Source organism: Lepisosteus platostomus, chromosome 9 (genome assembly GCF_059453375.1).
Source record: "Lepisosteus platostomus isolate fLepPlt1 chromosome 9, fLepPlt1.hap1, whole genome shotgun sequence".
Classification (NCBI taxonomy): domain Eukaryota; kingdom Metazoa; phylum Chordata; class Actinopteri; order Semionotiformes; family Lepisosteidae; genus Lepisosteus; species Lepisosteus platostomus.
Window position 1 is genome coordinate 5,718,177 of NC_142619.1, and position 10,984 is coordinate 5,729,160.

Genomic DNA, 10,984 nt, shown 5'->3' on the forward strand with positions numbered 1-10,984 from the left:
TGAAGAAATTCAAGTAGGGAGCTGCGCCAGCAGGCGTAGGCTGCAAAGGAACAGGTCTAAGTTAATTCCTTGCTCAAAGGTAATGAAAAAAGAAACAATATTTTGGCTGTGGAGCCTTCTTTGGGTGGGAGGGAGGCAGGGAAAGCAGCAGATAATTAAGGCATAGGAGAACAAAAGACATAAATGGTAAGAAGCCAGCAGCTGTATCAGCCCCACTGAAGCTCGGCAGGTGTGAGCCTGGACAGTACCTGGATGGGAGACCTCCTGGGAAAGCTAAGGTTGCTGCTGGAAGAGGTGTTAGTGGGGCCAGCAGGGGGTGCTCACCCTGCGGTCCATGTGGGTCCTAATGCCCCAGTATAGTGACGGGGACTGTAAACAGGCGCCGTCCTTCGGATGAGACGTAAAACCGAGGTCCTGACTCTCTGTGGTCATTAAAAATCCCAGGGTGTTTCTTGAAAAGAGTAGGGGTGTAACCCCGGCGTCCTGGCCAAATTTCCCATTGGCCCTTACCAATCATGGCCTCCTAATAATCCCCATCTATGAATTGGCTTCATTACTCTGCTCTCCTCCCCACTGAGAGCTGATGTGTGGTGAGTGTTCTAGCGCACTATGGCTGCCGTCGCATCATCCAGGTGGGGCTGCACATTGGTGGTGGTGGAGGGGAGTCCCCATTACCTGTAAAGCGCTTTGAGTGGAGTGTCCAGAAAAGCACTATATAAGTGTAAGCAATTATTATTATTATTATTATTATTATTATTATTATTATTATTATTAGTAGTAGTATTATTACATCAGGTAGTCCTAAACACTGTGGGATTACACAACAGGCAAGAGTTTATTCAAGTTTCTAATTTAGTCAAATCTCAACAACCAAATTGTTTTGCTTTTGACTGTGAAGTTTAGTTTCGTTCACTTTTTCTGTTTTTGCCAAGTTCTTGCACTTTTTGCTCAGAAGCCAGACACAGCGAGATCCCAGTTCTGATAACAGCCTCAAGTTCCTTTCAACCACAGTCACTGTCTGGGACAAGGGGGCTGGTGGTGGAGGAGTCACAATTTGACAGCGGGAGGAAAAACAATAACACATTTGGCCCATCAGTCACAGTGTTTCTTCTTGCTTCTAAAGATAATTACCCCCCAGAACACTTACATTCAACTGAAAGTGGCGAGTAAGCAACTTTCACCACATTACAAGTTAAACAGAACGCATCAGCACTGAGTAGGGCAGTGCACAACAAAAGCAAAAGCACACTGCAATGAAATAGGACGTCAGTAATTGTATTTAAAAAATTTGATTCCTATTGATCCTAACGTCCACTCTAAAGTCGGTGTAACTGAAAGCAAACATCAAGTGATCCAGCACTTAGGTACGCTAACTTAAGTGCTGTACAATTAGTACAGTACTTCTCACTGTAGTGATTGTATTATTATTATTATTATTGTATCATTCGTTACACTGTTGCTGTGTTGTCTGTGTTAAGCTGCTGTTGCACTGCAATTTCCCTCACGGGATCAATAAAGTATCTATCTTAATATAATAAGTAACGAAAGACTAGGTCTACAAGGTAATGTAGATATAAACGGGATCCAATAGTTAATGTGAGCACGCAGAAAAAGACATTTCACTGCCAGCAACTACTGCTGCACGCCGTATTGTTGTGCATTTGATAAATAAACTTTGATTTGATTTAATGCACGGTGCGGTGGCTCAGTGATTTTGCAACTAGCCCCATATACAACCTTTTTCTTTCCCATCTCGAGTTAATTTCTTCAATCCCAGGTTCACAGACCCGCTCTGTACATTGGTTGCGCACCCGTTTTGGAGCCAAACAAGGAAGCTCTTATTAGATTTTTTTAGGAAAGGGCAAACTTACTGGATCTCGATGCATGGTCACCCGGCAGAGAGGGGTCTTTCTTCTCGGCTACCGCCAAATGCCTGGAAGGCTGAGGCAAGCACTTTTTGCAGAAAGAGTGAAGGCAGGGCAGGAGTCGGGGTTCTCTACTCTGGAAATTTGAGGTGCATACGGCACAGGTGTCCAGCAAATTCAGGGAGCTTCGCAGCTTGGGACTCTCCTCTTCAATCTGCATGCTTTCTGCTTCGTTTTCTGCAATCAGCACGACGTCTTTGTCACCGTTGGTTTTTTCCGAGCTCTCATCCATATTTTTCCACGGACTGTTTGTTGATCGACAGAATGAATTCCAGTTGTGTGTGTGTGTGGTGTGTTGTTGTTGTTGTTGTTGTTTTCAGGTGGCAGTCATCACCTGACTTCACATCGGTCACGCCAAGATACCTTACAAACGGAACACTGGATGGCTCCTCGTAACCATGCTTATTATAATAATAATAAAACCCGAAAGAACGGCGTGTGCTTATTCAAAGTACTGTACGGAGCTGCAAAGTGCTGAATCCCCAATTACTTCCGATTCCAGTTCTTTCCAGACCGTTCTCTTTATTGACAGTCACTGTGCAATGGATATACGCCGTACAGCACATGCGTTACGCAAACATTACCGTAGCGATGTCCGTGTTGAAGTCAGGCATGAAAGAAATCCGTGTAAGTGCCCGCAGCGGCATACACGGGCTACAAATGTAGCTGACGCCTTGTCTTTTGCCCTATGCAGTCGACAGGCATCCACAAGGCCCTCGCAGACACGGATCCGCGCAGCACATACACATTTCCCAGGTTGCCCCGCGCACCCTGCAGCGCAGAGCAGCAGCAGCAGCAGCAGCAGCCCTGGGTAGGAGGAGACAAACAGAAACCTTCAGAGCAAGAGAAAGCGCTGCTTTCTCTCCCTGAGTGACTGCGGGGTTTTGTATTGTTAGTGGGGGCTCTTCGAAGCCCGGTGTGGGAGTTGAAGAGGAAAAAATAAAGCCTGTACTGTATTAGCAATTTAAGCAACCGCAGTGTAAAAGCTGACCAAGTAGGCTGGCAATAATAAGATAAGATCACTTTATTTGCCCTGTACAATTTATTGCATTAGGAATTTGTCTTTTCACATACCCCAGCTTGCTCTCCATGAGACACACAGGCAGGGAGGGAAGCTTGGGTTCAGAGCACAGGGTCAGCCATTTTTACAGCACCCCTGGAGCAGCTGGGGTTAAGGGCCTTTGCTCAGGGGCCCAAAGGAGTAGGATTCCTCTGTCAGCCATGGGATTTGAACCAGCAACCTTCTAGCCATAGGCACAGATCATTAGCCACAGTGCTACAACTCTATTTCAACTTCTAGTACAGAGACACTGGTGTCCAGTGGGTTTTAATAGGTCTCTGTCTCTAAAGCTCCAGCGTACCATCAATGAAATGACTCAGATTTGTTTAATTCAGTACATAATGAGCTCAATTAGATGATTAAAGGGCCCAGCTGGGAGGAAAATCAGAAGCCTTCTAGCCCACACAGCTCTGGAACTAGTCCCCTGGTTTAATTGTAGCAATAGGAAAGGGAGACTACAATCCCGAAAAGCTCCAATCCAGTTCGTTTTACAGATCAAGTCTTCCTACAGTGTGGGAACATGTGTAAAATATTCAATTTGGCCATTTGTTCAATTAAGAGAATTCTGGTCTTTGAGAGCTGAAAGGGACTGAGATTTTGGTACCAAAAGATCTGTAATTGCTAGCAGCTAGTGTACATCACCCTGCAGCTTTCACCTGGCTACCCACTGAAGCTAAGCAGGGTTAAGCCTCATTAGTACCTGGATGGGAGACCACCTCAAAAGCTATGGTTGCTGCTGGAAGAGGTGTTAGTGGGTCAAGCAGGGGTTGCTCACCCCCAAGGTGAGGCCACATGGTCTGCAGTCCATGTGGGTCCTAATGCCCCAGTATAGTCATGGGGACGCTATACTGTAAACAGGTGCCATCCTTCGGCTGAGATGTAAAACTGAGGTCCTGACTCTCTGTGGTCATTAACAATCTCGAAAAGAGTAGGTGTCCTGGCCAAGTTTCCCATTGGCCTTTACCAATCATGGCCTCCTAATAGTCCCCCTCTATGAATTGGCTTCATTACTCTGTTCTCTTCCGCACTGAGAGCTGATGTGGATTGAGTGTTCTGGGGCACTATGGCTGCTGTTGCATCATCCAGATGGGGCTGCACAGTGTTGGTGGTGGAGGGGATCCCCATTACCTGTAAAGCACTTGGAGAGGAGTGTCCAGAAAAGCGCTATATAAGTGTAAGCAATTATTATTATTAATTAAAGGGTGAAGACTAGGAGCTGCAGGACTCTCCAACAAGTGTAATTCTACTCCTTGTCAGCAGGGGGCGCTTGAGTCATTTCTTATCTATTTTAAGGATATAAATACCTGTTAATATGTAAGAGCCATAACTTCCCTCGGTACTGAACATAAGAGAAGAGAGATGCGCACGTTTTCCTTGTTTAGAACCCTGAACCAGCTCCCAGACGACTTTGGGACATTCTTTCGGTTTTGTCCCATCCCTGTGTCCGCATAAAGTGTTTTTTTTTTAAGTTTTAAGTTTAAGAAATTTACTTAACATTGTTTTCCAGTAAAGTTCTTAAACTGGAATTGAAAAAGAGCAAATGAAAGCAGTGGGGAAAAAGTGTGGGAAACAAAAGAGAAGGAATAAAAAAGAGAAGTTTAGCAAAGCTGCACTGCAGATTAGAATAAATAATGCATGATTGCTTCATTTCCAAAGAATTGTGAAATTAGAGTACGTAGTCTATCTCAGTACCTTAAAGGAGGTTGAATAGGAATCATAGAACTAAGAATTCAAGGGAGAAAACATTAATTTTAGTAATGGAGAACATATTGAGAACTGAGAAAATAGAACATTCTCAAATCACTGTTTACCTTTTTTTTTGTTTACCTGTTTAAAATAATGTAAAAGTTATTTATTGTGGTGGTGCAAGTAGGTGTCCTTGACCTACAGAAACTGCATAAATTGGAGATGTACTTGCCACCTCTTAATTCCATTTTTCGGGGTTTGGTGTTTAAAAATGTACCTTAACCTCAACCTCGATCTAAACACGATCATTTGCTCTTAAGTTCTGAACTTCAGCCAGTAGTCCTAGATTTGTTCAACGTCAGTATTTTATAATGTGGCCTTATACGGCAGGCCAGGGAACTGTGGGACAGCAACATTGTTGTTGTTTTTTTGCTTTCCTGCAAGGCACTGTTTAGACTGTTATTTTGTCACGATCGCCATCCATCCTCTACATGGCGCTCCAACCCTTTTGTATTTGTTTCATTATTACGTTCACCTGTCCTTAGCTCCCCTTTATTATTTAAGCCCCGTGCCCCCGCAAAGCTCAGGGCTCTCTCTGCATTGGAAGATGGACACCCGGAGCATCAAGTCGCCCCATGCCCCAGGCTTCAGGGCACTGGCTTCCGACCAGCTGAGGCCCTGGCTCGGAGCACCTGGCCTCGTTCGTCTTCTTTTAGCTTCCACGTTCCTGGTTCCATGTTCCCGTTCCCTGTTTTTACTCTTGTCGTCGTCTTGGGTGGACCTCCCGGTTTTGGATATTGGACTGTGCCCTGGTTTTCCTATTTGGGCTGTTTTGGACTTGTTTGCCCGCTGTCATGATTGGGAGCACCTGGTTGGACCCAATGCGGCGCTGAGACTGTAGGCAGCAAGTGTTTGGCATCCAAATCGCAAAAGGCAAAAGTCGTAGTCGAGTATCACAATAGTCACTAGGGACTTGTGGAAGAGATGATCGGACCCTATGCGGTGCCGAGAGAAATAGATGTCCAGAAATCCAAAGGGCGAAAGACGGAATGCGAGGTCGGGTAGGCAGGCTAGATTGGGTTCCAGTAGTCAGGTCAGAAAGGTATCGAGAGCCGCGAGACAGAGACGAAGACGTTGCCGAAGGAAAACCAGGGTCGGTATCCAGAGATCAGTTCAAAAAGTACGCGCACAAGAGAAAGGCTAAGTCGATCTCAACAGTGAGCGAGGACTGAGAGGAGTGAGCGGGTTGAAATGGGGAAAAGGGCGGGGGCAGTGCAAATTGCTTACTAGGGCGCAGGTGATGCCGAGAGGTGCACGCCGGAGGGCGGTTCGTGACATTGAGGTAGAAGAGCAAGGTCGGGTATCACAAGAGTCAGGACAAGAGTATCCACATCCAAAACGAGGGGCGAGGCGAAGTCGAAGCAGGAGGAAAAACAAGGTCGGTAGACAGAAATCAGGTCGAGAGTAGTTTACGCACACAAGAGAAAGCCAAGGGTTATTCTCAATAGTGAGCGGGGACCGAGTGGAGTGAGAGGGTATAAACAGGGAAGAAAGTGAGGGATGACAATTGATTATAAGATAAGATCACTTTATTGGCAATATACAATTTCTTGCATGAGGAATTTGTCTTTTCGCATACCCCAGCTTGCTCTACGTAAGACAGAGAGAGGGAGAGAAGCTGGGGGTCAGAGTCCAGGGTCAGCCATTGTACAGCACCCCTGGAGCAGTTGGGGTGAAGGGCCTTGCTTAGGGGCCCAACGGAGTGGGATTCCTCTGCTGGCTGCGGGATACGAACCGGCAGCCTTCCAGCCACAGGCACAGATCATTAGCCACAGTGCCACCACTCCACCCCATGACGAACGATATTTTAAATTCTTCACACAAACCTGTGACCCAGTTTTGTTTCAAAACAAGAAACATGTTTGACTACATTGTTTGAAACCCGATGGACAGGCTTGCATTTATGCATTTAGTTATTCTCTACCATACAATAGCTAAACAGATCATTTGCTTGGGAAATACAGTTTTATCGGATTTAACAGACAAAATTCTTCAGTTCATTTTCCGGTTGATATGACGGACAAAGAAAGCAATGATGAGGAGGAGGAAGAGGGACCTCAAATTTGTAAAGTCAAACTGTCTGATTTAAGATCTCATCTCGAGGACTTGATCAGGTTTATGGACTCATCATCTGATCCTGAAGTTCAGCTGTATTACTCTCACTTCCAGAGCTTTCAGAGAGATTATTAAGCAGTAAACTTCCAAAACACAATTGAAATTGGATGCTTTCTTCAAGCCAATTAGCTGACCAAATCCTGTGTCACCTCAACATAGCACCTCCTCAGCAAATGGTGTTAATCTCTCGCTAGGACTGACGTTAAACATGGAAGAGGAGCAAGGTGATTCCTCTTCTGAGTAGGCTACATAATATTCAGTTTTTTTTTCTTGTTAAAAGACGGTGGGTAATTAACTATTATGTATTATTATGTCCGAATAAACGATACGTAATACATGTAGCAGAATTTGTTTTTCACGTAAATATGGGTGGCGTTGTGCTTCAAAATATATAATTTGTTATTTAAAGGATTAAGGTTTCATATAGACGCTATTTTACAGATATTTAATGGACATTTGGCAATATTGGACACCCCCTCCACCCAATCAGTCCTTCGAATCAAGGATATACTGTAGTTGCTTTTCTGGACACTCCACTTTAAGCGCTTTACAGGCAATGGTGAGGAGAACAGAGTGATGAAGCCAGTTCAGATTTATTAGGAGCTAAGGAAGATTTTATCTTTTTAGCATTTATCTTTCCTTAAGTATATGATATAGTGACTATTTGCCTTTGCTCATATTCCTTTTTGCTAAGCAACAGTATAAAAGGATAATTGAAGCATATTATTTGACTTTTTGATATTAATGGTTCAACCGCAGCTCATTTCACACCTGTCACGATTGTGGTCCCTCCACCTTAAGGGCACTCCGGCTCATTCACTTTTTAGTTGATTTTGTGCACCTGCTCCCTGTTCCTACCTCCCTACAAAAACCAGACGCTCACTCTGTTCCGGGCTCTGCATTGGAACACGGACGCCCGGAGGGTCGCCTACTGTATCACCAAGTCGCCCTAGGTCCGCGGCTCGGGGGGCATTCGCCTCCTAGGTGTCCTGAACCAGCCGAGCCCGGGACCTGGAGCTCCTGGTTCCATTCCCCCCTTTCTTCCCCCAGACCCTTCGCCAGATCCCATGCCGGTTTTTAACTTTGTCTCATCTGTCTATGACCCCTCGCCGGATTCCGCTCCGGCATTTAACTTTGTCTTCTTCATCTTGGACTGATCATCCGGCTCTGGACATTTGCCTCACCACGGATTTCCCTTTTGGACTGTTTGTCCTGGACCACGCCCCCCCCAGTTTGTCTACCAGCCCTGTTCCTCATCTCTTCCCTGTGTGTGTTCACTGCCTTCCAGATTGTGTCGTCTGCATAGGGTCCTGAAAGACGCTTCGTAACAACACCTTCTGTTTACTTACTTCCTTTTGTCTATATACATGGTAAAATTGCTTCTTAAGAAGAACGTGATCAATTACAAAGATGTTTTGTAGAGAGAAAAACAAATCCTAATATGGAAATTAGAATGAGGTTTGTGAATTTGCTGTATTAAACTCATTGCATTTACCATCTCATTGGAGAGGTTACTCACAGAGGCCATGACTGATAGAGGCCAGGGGGAAATTTAGCCAAGACATCAGCGTTAACACTCTTACTCTTTTCGAACAATGCCCTGGGATTTTTAATGACCACAGAGCATCAGGCCCTTTTTTACTGCAGACAGGTGAGTAAATCTCGGTAACAAAAAATTCATTGACGTTACAGAAAAATTTTACAAACTTCGAATTAAATGGAAAATCTGAAACTTTGTTAAAGTACTGCAAGTTGCCAAATTGTCGCAAACTTGCATTCAAGTTCCTAAGAACTGGAAGGTGATGCAGCCCTTCCTCCTCACTAGTCACTGTAATGACCAATGTACTGTGATGGACGAGCAAATAAGTCGTGCAGCAGACATTTCACTGCAGAAATGTTTCAATGTGATCTGCATGCAGAGTTAACGAGTAGTAGTCAGCAAAACGGTCATGAAGTCGAAAGAAATTTCTATTGGATTAAAAGAGATATATTCACAAGTCTACTTGTTTACAATCTAATAGGGCTGCTTCACCTCACTGGAAATTTAGTTGCCCTGTTCCGAATTTCAGAATATGGTGCTAAGCATACCTGGAAATTAAATCTATTTTGAGATGTAAATTGGAGGTTTTACAAGTTACTGTGTAGATTTTACTTTTATTATGGCTTGAAATGCACTCATCAATACTGAATCTTTCTATCCCCAAAATATAAAAATAGCCTTGCAGTTCCCTTTTATCTGGATTCTAGGTACTATAGAGGCATTTGATACTTAAATTTGAATTTTAACATCAACAATTAAACCCTCACCATGTCCTTTTCAGCTTCCACCAACTTCACAAGGCCTTGACACTATACCATAATTAATAATTAATAATGATTGCTTACACTTATATAGCTCTTTTCTGGACACTCCACTCAAAGTGCTTTACAGGTAATGGGGGCTCCCCTCCACCACCACCAATGTGCAGCATCCACTTGGATGATGCAACGGCAGCCATAGTACGCCAGAACACTCACCACACATCAGCTATCAGTGGGGAGGAGAGCAGAGTAATGAAGCCAATTCATAGATAGGGATTATTAGGAGGCCATAATTGGTAAGGGCCAGTGGGAAATTTAGCCAGGACACCGGGGTTATACCCCTACTCTTTTCAAGAAACACCCTGGGATTTTTAATGACCACAGAGAGTCAGGACCCCTGTTTTACGTCTTATCTGAAGGACGGCGCCTGTTTACAGTATAATGTCCTCGTCACTATACTGGGGCATTAGGACCCACATAGACTGCAGGGTGAGCGCCCCCTGCTGGCCCCACTAACATCTCTTCCAGCAGAAACCTTAGTTTTTCCCAGGAGGTCTCCCATCCAGGTACCGACCAGGCTCATACCTGCTTAGCTTAAGTGGGTTGCCAGTTGTGAGTTGTACCATGTTTTTCACTTGAATTCTAGGCTGGATGGGAAGTTGTTGTTAAGCAAGTATAAATTGCTTCATATTCGATTCAGGTACAATAAATAGTATAATGTTGTGTTCTGGAAATTATCATCTCAGATTAATTTCTGTCTGCAACACAAAACAATTGACTTTTCATAAGCTCTTTCTATGACAGCTCATACACGTCCTGTTTGCAGAAGGAACACACTGCTGATACATTTTACCAAATGAATACCACTTTTTAATCCCAATCTTTTAACACCAAGACAAAACACATTTTCACTGTGTAGTTTTTCATACTATTGGGTGAAACATACCATCCTTATAGTCAGTGGTGTTTCTCTTGAAATTTAGGGTCTGTAGCTTTTGTTTATAGTTCCAATAGTGCTTGCTACTTTAGATATACAGTGCCTTGCGAAAGTATTCGGCCCCCTTGAACTTTTCAACCTTTTGCCACATTTCAGGCTTCAAACATAAAGATATAAATTTTTTATTTTATGTGAAGAATCACCAACAAGTGGGACACAATTGTGAAGTGGAACGAAATCTATTGGATTTTTGAAACTTTTTTAACTAATAAAAAAATGAAAAGTGGGGCGTGCAAAATTATTCGGCCCCCTTGCGTTAATACTTTGTAGAGCCACCTTTTGCTGCGATTACAGCTGCAAGTCGCTTGGGGTATGTCTCTATGAGTTTTGCACATCGAGAGACTGAAATCCTTGCCCATTCTTCCTTGCAAAACAGCTCGAGCTCAGTGAGGTTGGATGGAGAGCGTTTGTGAACAGCAGTTTTCAGCTCTTTCCACAGATTCTCGATTGGATTCAGGTCTGGACTTTGACTTGGCCATTCAAACACCTGGATACGTTTATTTGTGAACCATTCCTTTGTAGATTTTGCTGTATGTTTGGGATCATTGTCTTGTTGGAAGATAAATCTCCGTCCCAGTTTCAGGTCTTTTGCAGACTCCAACAGGTTTTCATCCAGAATGGTCCTGTATTTGGCTGCATCCATCTTCCCCTCAATTTTAACCATCTTCCCTGTCCCTGCTGAAGAAAAGCAGGCCCAAACCATGATGCTGCCACCACCATGTTTGACAGTGGGGATGGTGTGTTGAGGGTGATGAGCTGTGTTGCTTTTACGCCAAACATATCGTTTTGCATTGTGGCCAAAAAGTTCGATTTTGGTTTCATCTGACCAGAGCACCTTCT

At 44.1% G+C, this 10,984-nt stretch overlaps 1 protein-coding gene across 2 annotated transcripts in view; it reads right to left on the reverse strand.

The window, feature by feature from the left end:
• The window catches only part of trim24 (tripartite motif containing 24), a 45,891-nt gene extending 43,181 nt beyond the window's left edge, over positions 1-2,710 (reverse strand). For both annotated transcript variants that reach the window (XM_088646655.1, XM_088646654.1), the window contains exon 1: positions 1,872-2,710. In XM_088646655.1, coding sequence (XP_088502781.1) covers positions 1,872-2,157 — 286 coding nt within the window. In that variant the 5' untranslated portion in view covers positions 2,158-2,710. The remainder of the gene's footprint in view (positions 1-1,871) is intronic.
• Positions 2,711-10,984: the final 8,274 nt, after the last annotated feature.